The sequence below is a fragment of the Somniosus microcephalus genome, chromosome 14, assembly GCF_052327205.1.
Source record: "Somniosus microcephalus isolate GS21.2 chromosome 14, FLI_Smic_1.0, whole genome shotgun sequence".
Lineage (NCBI taxonomy): Eukaryota > Metazoa > Chordata > Chondrichthyes > Squaliformes > Somniosidae > Somniosus > Somniosus microcephalus.
The window spans coordinates 3,575,092-3,592,678 of NC_141000.1; the positions used below are offsets into that span (position 1 = coordinate 3,575,092).

General features: G+C 50.0%; 1 protein-coding gene across 1 annotated transcript in view; it reads left to right on the forward strand.

Annotated features, from left to right (window-relative positions):
* The window catches only part of LOC147107267 (coagulation factor X-like), a 76,529-nt gene extending 60,457 nt beyond the window's left edge, over positions 1 to 16,072 (forward strand). The window contains exons 7-8 of the mRNA XM_086006136.1: positions 1,575 to 1,692; positions 14,990 to 16,072. Of these exons, the coding sequence (XP_085862262.1) occupies positions 1,575 to 1,692; positions 14,990 to 15,555 (684 nt within the window). The 3' untranslated portion in view covers positions 15,556 to 16,072. The remainder of the gene's footprint in view (positions 1 to 1,574; positions 1,693 to 14,989) is intronic.
* Positions 16,073 to 17,587: the final 1,515 nt, after the last annotated feature.

Consider the following 17,587-nt stretch of genomic DNA (forward strand, 5'->3'; position numbering starts at 1 on the left):
AGGGAAGGATGGAAATTGCGGAGGTACTGGCCATAATCTTCCAAATTCCTTGGATACGGCGGTGGTACCAGAGGACTGGAGAATTGCAAATGTTACACCCTTGTTCAAAAAAGGGTGTAAGGATAAACCCAGCAACTACAGGCCAGTCAGCTTAACCTCAGTAGTGGGGAAGCTTTTAGAAACGATAATCCGGGACAAAATTAACAGATACTTGGACAAGTTTGGATTCATTAAGGAAAGCCAGCATGGATTTGTTAAAGGCAAATTGTGTTTAACTAGCTTGATTGAGATTTTTGATAAGATAACAGAGAGAGTTGATGAGGGCAATGTGGTTGACGAGGTGTACATGGACTTCCAAAAGGCGTTCAGCAAAGTGCCGCATAATAGGATTGCCAACAAATTTGAAGCCCATGGAATAAAAGGGACAGTGGCAGCACGGATACAAAATTGGCTAAGTGACAGGAAACAGAGAGTAGTGGTGAACGGTTGTTTTTTGGACTGGAGGAAGGTATACAGTGGTGTTCCCCAGGGGTCGGTTCTAGGACCACTGCTTTTCTTGATATATATTAATGATTTAGACTTGGGTGTACAGGGCACAATTTCAAAATTTGCAGATGACACAAAACTTGGAAGTATAGTGAACAGTGAGGAGGGTAGCAATAGACTTCAGGAGGACATAGACAGGCTGGTGAAATGTGCGGATACGTGGCAGATGAGATTTAACGCAGAAAAGTGCGAAGTGATATATTTTGGTAGGAAGAACGAGGAGAGGCAATATAAACTTAAGGGTACAATTTTAATAGGGGTGCACGAACAGAGAGACCTGGGGGTGTATGTGCACAAATCATTGAAGGTGACAGGGCAGATTGAGAAAGCATCGGGATCCTCTGATTTAGAAATAGAGGTATAGAGTACAAAAGGAAGGAAGTTATTATGAACCTTTATAAAACACTGGTTTGGCCTCAACTGGAGCATTGTGTCCAATTCTGGACACCACACTTTAGGAAGGATGTAAAGGCCTTAGAGAGGGTGCAGAAAAGATTTACCAGAATGGTTCCAGGGATGAGGGACTTCAGTTACGTTGATAGACTGGAGAAGCTGGGGTTGTTCTCCTTAGAGCAGAGAAGGTTGAGAGGAGATTTGATAGAGGTGTTCAAAATCATGAGGAGTCTAGACAGAGTAGATAGAGGGAAACTGTTCCCATTGGTGGAAGGGTTGAGAACCAGAGGACACAGATTTAAGGTGATTGGCAGAAGGACCAAAGGCGACACGAGGAAAAACTTTTTTACGCAGCGAGTGGTTAGGATCTGGAATTCACTGCCTGAAAGGGTGGTGGAGGCAGATTCAATCGTGGCTTTCAAAAGGGAATTGGATAAGTACCTGAAGGAAAAAAACTGCAGGGCTACGGGGAAAGGGCGGGGGAGTGGGGCTAGCTGAAGTGCTCTTGCACAGAGCCGGCACAGGCTCGACGGGCCGAATGGCCTCCTTCTGTGCTGTAACCATTCTAGGATTCTATGATTTTATGTTCGATGTGACTAATAGTTATCCTAATGCTATGTATTATTGTCTAACAGGTTCTTTTAGTCGATGAAACTGGCAAAGGATTTTGTGGAGGTATAATTCTAACCGAGCATTTAGTGTTGACTGCAGCCCACTGCCTTAACCAGACGAAGACCATCACTGCTGTTGTTGGTGAGCAATCTGCTCTTTTCTAAGTTGCTTCTTTGACAAATAATAATTCTCATTTAAAAAGAGTCCAGGATCACCAGGAAATGGTGAAGTGATGCTTTGATCGATTGTGTGTTTTTATCTCTCTATTTATCTGTATTACCCACATTTCTATCTCTCTATTTATCTGTCTATCTAATATCTACCTTTTATTTATTTCTCTATCTATGGACATTGGTTCATAGATAAAGACATTTCAGATTGGAGGAATGCTGGGATTCTGAACTCACACAGATTTGCTAATTTGCAAACGGTGAGCCTTGGCAAATTACAGGACAAGAATTTGCATACAGTGCCACCGCAAATTAGAAATGCCAGTTGGTAAATTGGCCGCTTTCTATCTAAAGTAAAGCCCGAACAGTCCATTACTGGAGTTAGGTTTTAAGGAGCATCTTAAAGGAGAAGAGAGAGTTCGAGGAGGAATGGTTTAGGGAGGGAATTCCAGACATTAGGGCCCAGGGCAGCTGAATGCATGGCCGCCATTGGTGGAGCGATGAATATCAGGCCTGCGCAAGAAGCCAGAATTGAAGGAGCGCAGAGATCTCAGGGGTTGTGGGGCTGGAGGAGGTTACAGAGATGGGAGGAGCGAGTCCATGGAGGGATTTGAAAACAAGGACGAGAATTTTAAAATCAAGTTGTTGCTGGACCAGCAGCCAATGTAGGTCAGTGAGCACGGGGGTGATGGGTGAACGGGACTGGGTGCGAGCTAGGACACGGGGCAGTGAGCACAGGGGGTGATGGGTGAACGGGACTGGGTGTGAGTTAGGACACGGGGCAGTGAGCACAGGGGGTGATGGGTGAACAGGACTGGGTGTGAGTTAGGACACGGGGCAGTGAGCACAGGGGGTGATGGGTGAACGGGACTGGGTGTGAGTTAGGACACGGGGCAGTGAGCACAGGGGGTGATGGGTGAACGGGACTGGGTGTGAGTTAGGACACGGGGCAGTGAGCACAGGGGGTGATGGGTGAACGGGACTGGGTGTGAGTTAGGACACGGGGCAGTGAGCACAGGGGGTGATGGGTGAACGGGACTGGGTGTGAGTTAGGACACGGGGCAGTGAGCACAGGGGGTGATGGGTGAACGGGACAGGGTGCGAGTTAGGACACGGGGCAGTGAGCACAGGGGGTGATGGGTGAACGGGACTGGGTGTGAGTTAGGACACGGGGCAGTGAGCACAGGGGGTGATGGTTGAACGGGACTGGGTGCGAGTTAGGACACGGGGCAGTGAGCACAGGGGGTGATGGGTGAACGGGACTGGGTGTGAGTTAGGACACGGGGCAGTGAGCACAGGGGGTGATGGGTGAACGGGACTGGGTGCGAGTTAGGACACGGGGCAGTGAGCACAGGGGGTGATGGGTGAACGGGACTGGGTGTGAGTTAGGAAACGGGGCAGTGAGCACAGTGGGTGACGGGTGAACGGGACTTGGTGCGAGTTAGGACACGGGGCAGTGAGCACAGGGGGTGATGGGTGAACGGGACTGGGTGTGAGTTAGGACACGGGGCAGCGAGCACAGGGGGTGTTGGGTGAACGGGACTGGGTGTGAGTTAGGACACGGGGCAGTGAGCACAGGGGGTGATGGGTGAACGGGACTGGGTGCGAGTTAGGACACGGGGCAGCGAGCACAGGGGGTGATGGGTGAACGGGACTGGGTGTGAGTTAGGACACGGGGCAGCGAGCACAGGGGTGATGGGTGAATGGGACTCGGTGCGAGTTAGGACACGGGGCAGCGAGCACGGGGGTGACGGGTGAACGGGACTGGGTGTGAGTTAGGACACGGGGCAGTGAGCACAGGGGGTGATGGGTGAACGGGACTGGGTGTGAGTAAGGACACGGGGCAGCGAGCACAGGGGGTGATGGGTGAACGGGACTGGGTGTGAGTTAGGACACGGGGCAGTGAGCACAGGGGTGGTGGGTGAACGGGACTGGGTGTGAGTTAGGACACGGGGCAGTGAGCACAGGGGGTGATGGGTGAACGGGACTGGGTGTGAGTTAGGACACGGGGCAGTGAGCACAGGGGGTGACGGGTGAATGGGACTTGGTGTGAGTTAGGACACGGGGCAGTGAGCACGGGGGGTGATGGGTGAACGGGACTGGGTGTGAGTTAGGACACGGGGCAGTGAGCACAGGGGGTGATGGGTGAACGGGACTGGGTGTGAGTTAGGACACGGGGCAGTGAGCACAGGGGGTGATGGGTGAACGGGACTGGGTGTGAGTTATGGCACGGGGCAGTGAGCACAGGGGGTGACGGGTGAACGGGACTGGGTGTGAGTTAGGACACGGGGCAGTGAGCATGGGGGTGATGGGTGAACGGAACTCAGTGCGAGTTAGGACACGGGGCAGTGAGCACAGGGGGTGATGGGTGAACGGGACTGGGTGTGAGTTAGGACACGGGGCAGTGAGCACAGGGGGTGATGGGTGAACGGGACTGGGTGCGAGTTAGGACACGGGCAGTGAGCACAGGGGGTGATGGGTGAACGGGACTGGGTGCGAGTGAGGACACGGGGCAGTGAGCACAGGGGGTGATGGGTGAACGGGACTTAGTGCGAGCTAGGACACGGGGCAGTGAGCACAGGGGGTGATGGGTGAACGGGACTGGGTGGGAGTTAGGACACGGGGCAGTGAGCACAGGGGGTGATGGGTGAACGGGACTGGGTGCGAGTTAGGACACGGGGGGGCAGAGGACAGGGGGTGATGGGTGAATGGGACTCAGTGCGAGCTAGGACACAGGTCAGCGAGCACGGGGGTGATGGGTGAATGGGACTAGTCAGCGGTTTATTACGGTTTATCACTGACCCGTTTTGGAGAGTTTTCGGGTCTTTGGCAATTAACCCTTTCACTCCTATGTTCCAAAAGATTCGACTTGACCCGTATTGGAGACAGTAATTATATTTTATTCAATGAAAGTGAGGCTTGATACATTACAGCATCTGAGCAGTATTTAAACAAGGCACAATCAAGGTTTATATTACCCGTTGTGCCTTGGGTAGAAGACGCGATCTCCATGGGTCAACCACCATCTAGGCTCACTCATCCACCCGGTGTGACGGGTTTGAGTCCTCCGCCATCCCGAAACCCTCCTCAGCTCGCCTGGTGGATGTTCCCAAGCACTTTGCCGAATGCCTCTACAACCTAACTGTTTGTGAGACCCCTTCTTATACTTCTTCTTCCCAGTAAAGTCTTTGGGCACCAGTTAACCCAATCATTGACTCACACCTGAAGCCCCTCTGTCCAATTACAGGGATGCCACGTACCTAATGATCCCGCCTGTCCATGTCAAGTCATCATGTTATGACATCTGCTTTTTACCCTTGGACCCTTATCAGCTCGTTAACACACTGATGGTGGTGCCTTGCTCGGAGACGATGGTGGTGTCCCTGAAATCAATTATCTTAATTTGAGACAGAAAACATCGGACTCCCTTTGCCTCTTATCTCAGTCACTGGAATTCCACTACCCTTCTTCAGTCCCTTCACACAGACATAATGGGGGAAAAATTCATCCCCTTAGTGCCTCCCGTTAGCGCCAAATCCCGCTTCCCCTGTAGCGCCGCCAGTAAGTTATCGCTGGGAACATCATCGCCAGGTGGATCATGATGTCACTGAGTGTGCAACACTCACTGACCGCCCGATCTGCTAAATTGATTGTCGCCACCTACCTTAGCGCCTGGAGTAAACACCGACAGGGAGAGCTGGCGTGAAGCACCAGGAAGCTGGCTCCAGGGAAGTTATTTAAAGGGATCATCAGTAATGACTCACAGCTGTCACATTAGTGCAGTTTCAATGGTTTCTTATCAGTTTCACATACTCCAACAGTTTCATTCAATAATTTCAAGGTTCTTTTGTATCAGGAGTGTTGTGGTAACTAAAAAGTAGTTACATTTATTCTTCAAACAACCAAACTGCTACACTTGGTAACATCAATGGGGGCTGTACTGGCAGTCAGCCTTGCCCTTCAGGATCTACGGTGGAGGGAGCATAGGCAGCGAGAAAAACTGGAACATTTGGCCAGAGGGAGGAGGAGGGCCATCAGGCCTCTCAACAGGAGGCCTTACCCTCCGAGGGTATTCTGAGAGCACTTCTCCTACCTCCAATTAAGCAAGGAGCAGTGTATTAGAAGGCTCCACTTCACGAAGGGTGTGGTCACAGAACTCTGCCTGCTCCTGCAACCAGACCTCCAGCCTCAGATCAGGGCGACCACGGCGCTCTCAGTAGCAGTCAAGGTCACTGTCGCCTTCAATTTCTTTGCTAGCGGATCCTTCCAGTCTGCAACAGGAGACATAGTTAACATCTCACAGTTCGCCATCCATCACTGCATTTGTGAGGTCACAGAGGCGCTCTACGGTAGGAGAAAGGCCTATATTACCTTCCCCATCACCAGAGAGAAGCAGGATGAACATGCATGTGACTTTGCCAGGATAGCGGGATTCCCCATGGTGCAGGGCGCCATTGACTGCACCCACGTGGCTTTGTGGGCACCCCATAACAATCCTGAGATCTTCCGTAACCACAAAGGCTACCACTCACTTAATGTGCAGTTGGTGTGTGACCACAGACAGCAAATCCTCAATGTCAATGTCCGCAATCCTGGCAGCAGCCATGATGCCTTCATCCTGTGCCAGATCTGTGCACCAGCACTCTTCCAGCCACCAGATTAAGCTTGCGGCTAGCTGCTTGGAGACAAGGGCTATCTGCTCTCCATCTGGCTCCGACTCGCCTCCGCAACTCCAACACTCCTGCACAGCACTCATATAATGAGAGCCAACTCCAACACTCCTGCACAGCACTCATATAATGAGAGCCATGCTGCCACCAGGAACATCATTGAGCAGACCATCGGCCCGCTGAAGCAACTGCTTGGGAGGAGCCCTCCAGTACTTGGCTGAGCGGGATTTCGTGGTGGTCTGCTGCACGCTCCACAACTTGGGCATCATGAGGGCGCAGCCCTTGTCACCAGGGATTGCGGGACCACCTCAGGAGGAGGATGAGGGACAGGAGGAGGAGGAGGATGAGGAGGAGGAGGCAGCCACACAATCGACCTTCCGGAAGGGCGGTCCATGATCGCCTCATCAGATGCGGTTCAAATGAATTAAACCCCAGATCCCCGTTGCTCACCACATCCCCATCATTCCATCCCTGTCGCAGGCCATATCACAGCGCAAAGATGAAATGAGACACACCAGAAAAGAATCCAAACTGAATTAATAAGTTTATCAAAAATTAGTGAACACATTTTTTCTTAATTCGTTCATGGGATGTGGGCATCGCCGGCAATGTCAGCATTTATTGCCCATCCCCAGTTGCCCTTGAGAAGGTGGTGGTGAGCCGCCGCCTTCTTGAACCGCTGCAGTCCGTGTGGTGAAGGTACTCCCACAGTGCTGTTAGGGAGGGAGTTCCAGGATTTTGACCCAGCAACGATGAAAGATCGGCCGATATACTTCTAAGTCAGGATGGTGTGTGACTTGGAGGGGAACTTGGAGGTGGTGGTGTTCCCATGCCCCTGCTGCCCTTGTCCTTCTAGGTGGCAGAGGTCGCGGGTTTGGGAGTTGCTGCCAAAGAAGCCTTGGCGAGTCGCTGCAGTGCATCTTGTCGATGGTACACACTGCAGCCACGGCGCGCCGGTGGTGGAGGGAGTGAATGTTTAAGGTGGCGGATGGGGTGCCAATCAAGCGGGCTGCTTTGTCCTGGATGGTGTCGAGCTTCTTGAGTGTTGTTGGAGCTGCACTCATCCAGGCAAGTGGAGAGTATTCCATCACATTCCTGACTTGTGCCTTGTAGATGGTGGAAAGGCTTTGGGGAGTCAGGAGGTGAGACATTCGCCACAGGATACCTAGTCTCTGACCTGCTCTTGTTGCCACAGTATTTATGTGGCTGGTCCAGTTAAGTTTCTGGTAAATGGTGACCCCCAGGATGTTGATGGTGGGGGATTCAATGATGGTAATGCCGTTGAATGTCAAGGGGGCGGTGGTTAGACTCTCGCTTGTTGGAGATAGTCATTGCCTGGCACTTGTGTGGCGCAAATGTTACCTGCCACTTATCAGCCCAAGTCTGAATGTTGTCCAGGTCTTGCTGCATGTGGGCATGGACTGCTTCATTATCTGAGGAGTTGCGAATGGCACTGAACACTGTGCAGTCATCAGCGAACATCCCCACTTCTGACCTAATGATGGAGGGAAGGTCATTGATGAAGCAGCTGAAGATGGTTGGGATTAGGACACTACCCTGAGGAACACCTGCAGCGATGTCCTGGGGCTGTGATGATTGACCTCCAACCACCACAACCATCTTCCTTTGTCCTAGGTATGCCTCCAGCCAGTGGAGAGTATTCCCCTGATTCCCATTGACTTCAGTTTTACTAGGGTTCCTTGATGCCACACTCGGTCAAATGCTGCCTTGATATCAAAGGTAGTCACTCTCACCTCACCTCTGGAATTCAGCTCCTTTGTCCATGTTTGGACCAAGGCTGTAATGAGGTCTGGAGCCAATTGGTCCTGATGGAACCCAAACTGAACATCAGTGAGCAGGTTATTGGTGAGTAAGTGCTGCTTAATAGCACTGTCGATGACACCTTCCATCACTTTGCTGATAATCGAGAGTGGACTGATGGGGCGGTAATTGGCCTGATTGGATTTGTCCTGTTTTTTGAGGACAGGACATACCTGGGCAGTTTTCCACATTGTCGGATAAATGCCAGTGTTATAGCTGTACTGCAACAGCTTGGCTAGAAGTGCGGCTAGTTCTGGAGCACAAGTCTTCAGCACGATAGCTGGGATGTTGTCGGGGCCCACAGCCTTTGCTGTATCCAATGCGCTCAGCCGTTTCTTGATATCATGTGGAGTGAATCGAATTGGCTGAAGACTGGCTTCTGTGATGGTGGGGACCTCAGGAGGAGGCTGATATGGACCATCCACTCGGCACTTCTGGCTGAAGATGGTTACAAATGCTTCAGCTTTGTCTTTTGCACTCATGTGCTGGGCTCCACCATCATTGAGGATGGGGATATTCATGGAGCCTCCTCCTCCCGTTAGTTGTTTAATGGTCCACCACCATTCACGACTGGATGTGGCAGGACTGCAGAGCTTTGATCTGATCCGTTGATTGTGGAATCGCTGAGCTCTGTCTATAGTATGCTGCTTCCGCTGTTTAGCATGCATGTAGTCCTGTGTTGCAGCTTCCCCAGGTCGGCACCTCATTTTTAGGTACGCCTGGTGCTGCTCCTGGCATGCTCTTCTACACTCCTTATTGAACCAGGGTTGGTCCCTGGCTTGATGGTAATGGTAGAGTGAAGGATATGCGGGACATGAGGTTACAGATTGTGGTGGAATACAATTCTGCTGCTGTTGATGGTCCACAGCGCCTCATGGATGCCCAGTTTTGAGCTGCTATATCTGCTCTGAATCTATCCCATTTAGCACGGTGGTAGTGCCACACAACACGATGGAGGGTGTCCTCAGTGTGAAGACAGGACTTCATCTCCACAATGACTGTGCGGTGGTCACTGCTACCAATACTGTCATGGACAGATGCATCTGCGACAGGTAGATTGGTGAGGACGAGGACAAGTAGGTTTTTCCCTCGTGTTGGTTCTCTCACCACCTGTCGCAGGCCCAGACTGGCAGTTATGTCCTTCAGGACTCGGCCAGCTCGGTCAGTAGTGGTGCTACCGAGCCACTCTTGGTGATGGACATTGAAGTCCCCAACCCAGAGTACATTCTGTGCCCTTGCTACTCTCAGTGCTTCTTCCAAGTGGTGTTCAACATGGAGGAGTACTGATTCATCAGCTGAGGGAGGGCGGTAGGTGGTAATCAGCAGGAGATTTCCTTGCCCATGCTTGACCTGAAGCAATGAGACTTCATGGGGTCCGGAATCAATGTTGAGGACTCCCAGGGCCACTCCCTCCTGACTGTATACCACTGTGCCGCCACCCCTGGTGGGTCTGTCCTGCCGGTGGGACAGGACCTACCCAGGGATGGTGATGGAGGAGTCTGGGACATTGGCTGAAAGGTATGATTCTATGAGTATGACTATGTCAGGTTGTTGCTTGACTAGTCTGTGGGACAGCTCTCCCCAGATGTTGGTGAGGAGGGTTGGCTGGGCTGGGTGTGCCTTTGCCGTGTCCGTAGCCAGTGCCGAGGTTGATGCCGGGTGGTCTGTCCGGTTTCATTCTTATTGTTTTTCGTAGCGGTTTGTTACAACTGAGTGTCTCGCTCGGCCATTTCAGAGGGCAGTTAAGAGTCAACCACATTGCTGTGGGTCTGGAGTCACATATAGGCCAGACCGGGTAAGGACAGCAGATTGTTTCCGTAAAGGACATTAGTGAACCAGATGGGTTTTTACGACAATCTGATAGTTTCATGGTCACCATTACTGACACTAGCTTTTTACTCCAGATTTATTTAATTAACTGTATTTAAATTCCCCAGCTGCCGTGGTGGGATTTGAACTCACGTCTCTGGATCATTAGTCCAGGCCTCTGGATTACTAGCCCAGTGACATTTATAACAACAATATTTACTATTCACCCTTGTGCAATCCCTTAGTGCCTCTCGTTACTGTGCCTTTGTCTACTCTAGTGCTCCTACGAAGTGATGGCCCAGTGGCTGCAGCAGGGCTGGTGGAAGGCTGCTGAGTGTCCGTGCGGGAGACTTCAGATGGCCTTGCAGGACGCCCTCGACCAGCTCTGGACCTGGAAGGCCCGGCTGTAGACTGCACCACCTCAGCATGGGCGGCAGCAGTCTGGGCTGGCTGGATGACAGGCAGCGACAAGGGCACTGGCGGAGTGGTGGGAGCAGGAATGCTGTCACCCTGAGATTGGACAACAGCTTCCTGCTCCACTGACCCACTGCCCCGGGGCAGCACCTCAGCATCCCTACCAATCTGTTGCAGCACAGATTGCTGGCCTGCTGCGACACCGTGAAAGCCCCAGTCGACGGTGGCGGACCCAGCCATGACGGCGGCAGTCAGAACTTGCGTGGCATCAAGCTGAGACTGCATGAGAGCAGTCTGAGGCTGGATGCCACCAAGCATAGATTGCATTACAGCACTGAGACGTTGCGTCGCTTCCACCTGTGCTGCAATGGAAGCTGCCAGATTGCCCCTCACGCGCGGCATCAGGTCTGGGTTGCCACGGTCTCTCTGGGAGTCTACCATCCTTTGAAGACTGGAAATGATGGGCTCCATGGTGTGCGCAGAGCTTTGTGCAATGTTGGAGGCGGACTCCTCCATGCTCCTTATCATTGCCGAGATGCTCTCGGGCACTCTTGCCATTGCACCTATCATCTCCGTGTGCATCCCCTTTTTCTAAAGGCCTTGCCATCAAAGTCCTCATCTGAGTCCTGTGCAGCAGAACTCGTGCATGAACTCGCTCTCCGAAGAGCTGACTCCCGAGCTACCCTTTCCCCCTGGCCTTGCTGCAGCCCACTCATTCCCGGTGCCTCACCCTGTGCAGATCCTGCCACTATACTAGCCTCTAAAGAACCCGTAGTGCCAGTATCTGAGCTGGTGCCTGCGGGTGAGACATGCAGTGACGTGGTGTGTTCTTCCTCCTCCTCTTCTCCTGCCTCGCTCTCTACGGTGCCCTCAGGGACAGGCTGCTCAGGTGTTTGCTGATGATCTGAAAGCATAAAGGCACAAGAGTTGGGTTAAGGTGAGGAGAGGGGGGCAGGAAGGGAGAAAGGCATGCATACAGCATGATTAGCTGGAAAGTGCGACTCGCTTGTGAGAAGGAGGAGTAGGGATGAACATACCATTGTTGTCCCCAAGGGGGTCAAAGTCACCAGTGGCCACGACGTCCACCACCTGGTGCCCAATAATCGGCAGCACCCAATTCTCCAGCACAGACAGTGGTTGGGTGTCGGCTTGTCCCCCACCTGTGTACTCCTTCTCCCTCCTGTTCTGAGCCTTCTTGGCCTGCAAGAGAAAGGAAAGTGTATGAGTGAGTGTGGAGCAATGTGTCTGGGTGATGTGCCTGCCATAGTTGAATAGCTGTCATTGTGTGCAAGGTGTGAGATGTGGGTGTGAGTGTTGTTAGGTAGAGATTGTTGGTGGGTGAGTGCTAGGGGTGTGGTGCATTGGGCAGTGTGCGCAGACTGTGGTTCAGATGGTGGTAAGTACCATTTGTTGAAGCATTCACTCACCCTGACAACCCGAGTGAGGTCGTTAAATTTCTTTCTACACTGTGGGCCCTGGGGACCACAGTGCTGCCCGAGACATGCTGTGCTACCTCCCTCCACATGGTGTGGAAAAGTTGTGGCGAGGGCCTCCTGCCACTTGCCGGGTAGCGCACCATCCTCCGTCTCTCCACAGCGAAAACAAACGCCTCCAAAACTTCATTGCAGAATCTGCAGGCTCTCTCCTTGGGGCGTGGATCTGCCATGAGTATGCCTGGTTCAGCCCTCTGGCTCCTCCTTGTCCTGATTCTGCTTGCTGAGACAGCTGCGCAGCCAGCAATGCTGAGAATGAGGTTCTGCAGCATCAATGAACCTCCCCTTTAAGTACTAAAAAAGCCTGTGGAAATGATGAGTTGTGATTAGACTGCGCCTGATATTGGCCCACCCTTTGAGTGTAACGCCAATGAGCTTGGGCTTTAAGACTTGAATTAGGACTCCAATGATTTTTTTGAGCAGTGAGCACAAATTTTGCGTGCAGTCTAAAACATTAGCGCCTGGCGCTAACTCTCCAACTTTTCTACTGACACCGCCCATTCCTTGGCTTTAATGAATTTCTAGCCCCATGTCTGTTCTTATTAATAGGTTTGCTGAGAAGAGCTTTTAAAATGTTGGTCAAGAATGTTAGTCAAGAGGGCCCAACACCTGTGTTTCTTCCATTTTAAAATCTAACCACTTCTACCCAGGGTACATTACACTAGTTTTAAAAGCATGATTATTCAAACATTGTTGTGCATTGTGTATTAGTTATATAATACAAACAATACAAACTTGAGACTATAACAAATAATACTTATTTCATTTAGTCCAGTTAGTTAGTAGGCAGACTCTGAAATGAAGATTTCCCCCTTTCTCACAGTGTGGTCAGCGGTTTATTACAGTTTATTATTGACCCATGTAGTGAGCAGTTTATTTCAATTTAATACCTGTGACCATGAGATCCCCTTCTCAGGTGCTCTTCCCCTTCCCTTCAATTTGCTGTAATCACCCCATTTCTCAAAAAACCTACCCTTGACTCCTCTGCCCTTGCTAACCACCCGCCCCATCTCCAACCTTCCTTTCCACTCAAAAATCCTTGAACGTGTTGTCACCTCCCACATCCGTGCCGTTCTATCCCGCAACTTAATGCTTGAGCCCTTCCAATCATGTTTCTGCACTTGCCACAGCATTAAAACGGCCCTTATCAAAGTCACAAATGACATCCTATGTGACTGTGACCGTGATAAACTCTCCCTTCTTATCCATCTCGACCTGGCTGCAGCCTTTGACACAGCTGACCACACACCATCCTCCTCCAGTGCCTCTCCTCCGTTGTCCAGCTGGGTGACCTCGCCTGATTCCATTCCTATCTATCCAGTTGTAGCTAAAGAATCAACAGCAACGGTTTCTCTTCCCGCTCCCGCATCGTTCCCTCTGGTGTCCCCCAAGGTTCTGTCCTTGGCCCCCTCCTATTTCTCATCTACATGCTCGCCTCGGCGACATCACCCAAAAATACACCATCATTTTCCACTTGTGTGCTGGCGATACCCAGCTCTACTTCACCTCCGCCTCTATCAACCCCTCCACTCTCTCTAAACTGCCAGACTGCTTGTCCACATCCAGCACTGGATGAGCAGAAATTTCCTCCAACTAAATATTGGGAAGACCGAAGCCATTGTCTTTGGTCCCAGCCACAAACTCCGTTCCCGAGCCACCGACTCCATCCCTCTCCCTAGCAGCTGTTTGAGGCGGAACCCTTGGTGTTATATTTGATCCTGAGAATGAGCTTCTGACCACATATCCATACCATCACTAAGACCGCCTATATCCACCTCTGGAACAGCGCCCCACTCCACCCTTGCCTCAGCTCATCCGCTGCTGAAACCCTCATCCATGCCTTTGTTACCTCTAGACGTGACTATTCCAACGTATTCCTGTCCGGCCTCCCACGTTCTATCCTACGTAAACTTGAGGTCATCCAAAACTCTGCTGTCCCTGTCCTAACTGGCACCGTCCCGTTCGCCCATCACCCCTGTGCTCACTGACCTACACTGGCTCCCAGTTAAGCAGCGCCTCGATTTCAAAATTCTCATCCTTGTTTTCAAATCCCTCCATGGCCGCGCCCTTCCCTATCTCTGTAACCTCTTCCAACCCTATATCTGCCCCCCCACCCCCGGGACCTCTGTGCACCGCCAATCCTGGCCTCTTGAACATCCCCCGATTTTAATCGCTCCACCATTGGCAGCTGTGCCATCAGCTGCCTAGGCCCTAAGCTCTGGAATTCCCCCCCTAAACCTCTCCGCCTCTCTACCTCACTTTCCACCTTTAAAACACTCCTTAAAACCAACCTCTTATCTGCCCTAATATCTCCTTCTGTGGCTCAGTGTCAAATTTTGTTTTATAATGCTCCTGTGAAACGCCTTGGGACATTGTACTACGTTAAAGGCACGATATAAATACAAGTTGTTGAATCTGGAGATGAAGGGGTTGTCTTATGAGGAAAGGTTGAGCAGGTTGGGCCTATACTCATTGGAGTTTAGAAGAATGAGAGGGGATCTTATTGAAACATAAGATTCTGAAGGGGCTTGACAGGGTAGATGCAGAGAGGATGTTTCCCCTCGTGGGGGTATCTAGAACTAGGGGGCATAATTTCAGAATAAGGGGGCACCCTTTTAAATCGGAAATGAGGAGGAATTTCTTCACTGAGGGTGGTGAATCTTTGGAATTCTCTTCCGCAGAGAGCTGTGGAGGCTGGGTCATTGAATATAATTAAGGTGGAGATAGACAGATTTTTGAAATGTAAGGGAGTCGAGGGTTATGGGGAGCGGGCAGGGAAGTGGAGTTGAGGCCAAGATCAGATCAGCCATGATCTTATTGAATGGCGGAGCAGGCTCGAGGGGCCGAATGGCCGACTCCTGCTCCTACATCTCATGTTCTTATGTATGTTCCATGTTCTTAAAATTTAGGCTATTTGTTACAATTTGCAGAATCGAAACTCTTTCACTTCATTGTTTGCGAACAAATTGATGGAACTTTGACCATCAAATAAATGATACCAAAGGATTTATAAAGTGCGGGGTGACTGTTTTATTGACACGTATCTGTTATTACTCACCAGGTGAGTTTGATGTCAGGAAAGAGGAACATTCAGAACAACGACAAGATGTTGAGGCTGTAGTTCCCCACCCTAGGTTCTACCAGGGAGCATATGACAACGATATCGCAGTCCTGATATTGAAGAATCCTCTACAATTGAACCATGACGTTGTCCCGATCTGTCTGCCTCACAGAGACTTTGCAGAGAAAGTTTTGATGAATATGCCGCAGGCTTTAGTCAGCGGCTGGGGCCTTGATCATGAACGCGGTCTGCCGTCCATCAAGCTCCAGCGCCTCACCGTGCCATACATCGATCGGACCAAATGCATCGAGTCCAGCAAGCACCCCGTGTCTCAGAACATGTTCTGTGCCGGCTATGACAATGAGCTCAAAGACGCCTGTCAAGGGGACAGCGGTGGGCCCCATGTTACCGAACACAAGAACACCTGGTTCCTGACTGGCATTGTGAGCTGGGGAGAAGGATGTGCACAGAAAGGGAAATATGGTATCTACACTAAGGTGTCAAAGTACATCAAGTGGGTCAAAAGGGTTATTGAGGAGACATCTTCTCACTATAGTCTCTCTTAGGCTGTCCCTTGGAATCGAAGATGCCTTGTTTCCACATTCTCACTATAACTGGAACACAAGCTCACATATTTAGTCCGGAAATGGATCTCATTTTAATATGCGCGGAAAACAAAGACCATGCACCTTACTGGAGTGCAGATGGGTGACACAATTAGATTCCTTCCCACCAAATCCAATAACACGTCACTGCTGAAATAGTGCTCACATTTTAACAGAACACCAAGACCAAATTCAGACTGCATTAACTCCACATAATCTAAGTTACACCAATTATCAACAGAATGCTGTAGTTTATCATTTTGCTAGCAAAGAAGCTTTACCTTTTGTCAGAGAATGTCATAAAATTCTGCTGACCCACTGGTTTTCTGCCTAATCTTTATCCCATGTTGTAATTTCAATGCTGCATGTAAAATAGCGACCTGTTATCTGTGGCTTCAACCAGACTGTACAACAGAACATCGCTGTAAAATGCAGCAGTAATACTGTAACCGTAATAAAAATAATCAACAGAACATTATAGAGCTTGTGTGTCAAATGGTATTAGTGACACAGACACTGAACACTGCAGAATGTACAATAGTGACAGACACTGAACACTGCAGAATGTACAATAGTGACACAGACACTGAACACTACAGAATGTACAATAGTGACAGACACTGAACACTGCAGAATGTACAGTAGTGACAGACACTGAACACTGCAGAATGTACAATAGTGACACAGACACTGAACACTACAGAATGTACAATAGTGACAGACACTGAACACTGCAGAATGTACAGTAGTGACAGACACTGAACACTGCAGAATGTACAGTAGTGACAGACACTGAACACTGCAGAATGTACAATAGTGACAGACACTGAACACTGCAGAATGTACAATAGTGACACAGACACTGAACACTACAGAATGTACAATAGTGACAGACACTGAACACTGCAGAATGTACAGTAGTGACAGACACTGAACACTGCAGAATGTACAATAGTGACACAGACACTGAACACTACAGAATGTACAATAGTGACAGACACTGAACACTGCAGAATGTACAGTAGTGACACAGACACTGAACACTGCAGAATGTACAGTAGTGACACAGACACTGAACACTGCAGAATGTACAGTAGTGACAGACACTGAACACTGCAGAATGTACAATAGTGACACAGACACTGAACACTACAGAATGTACAATAGTGACAGACACTGAACACTGCAGAATGTACAGTAGTGACACAGACACTGAACACTGCAGAATGTACAGTAGTGACACAGACACTGAACACTGCAGAATGTACAGTAGTGACACAGACACTGAACACTACAGAATGTACAGTAGTGACACAGACACTGAACACTGCAGAATGTACAATAGTGACAGACACTGAACACTGCAGAATGTACAATAGTGACACAGACACTGAACACTGCAGAATGTACAAAAGTGACACAGACACTGAACACTGCAGAATGTACAGTAGTGACACAGACACTGAACACTGCAGAATGTACAATAGTGACAGACACTGAACACTGCAGAATGTACAATAGTGACACAGACACTGAACACTGCAGAATGTACAGTAGTGACACAGACACTGAACACTGCAGAATGTACAATAGTGACACAGACACTGAACACTGCAGAATGTACAATAGTGACAGACACTGAACACTGCAGAATGTACAGTAGTGACACAGACACTGAACACTGCAGAATGTACAATAGTGACACAGACACTGAACACTGCAGAATGTACAATAGTGACAGACACTGAACACTGCAGAATGTACAATAGTGACAGACACTGAACACTGCAGAATGTACAGTAGTGACACAGACACTGAACACTGCAGAATGTACAATAGTGACACAGACACTGAACACTGCAGAATGTACAATAGTGACACAGACACTGAACACTGCAGAATGTACAATAGTGACACAGACACTGAACACTGCAGAATGTACAATAGTGGCAGATACAGTGAACAGCGCAGATTGTGCAATAGTGTCAGCTAC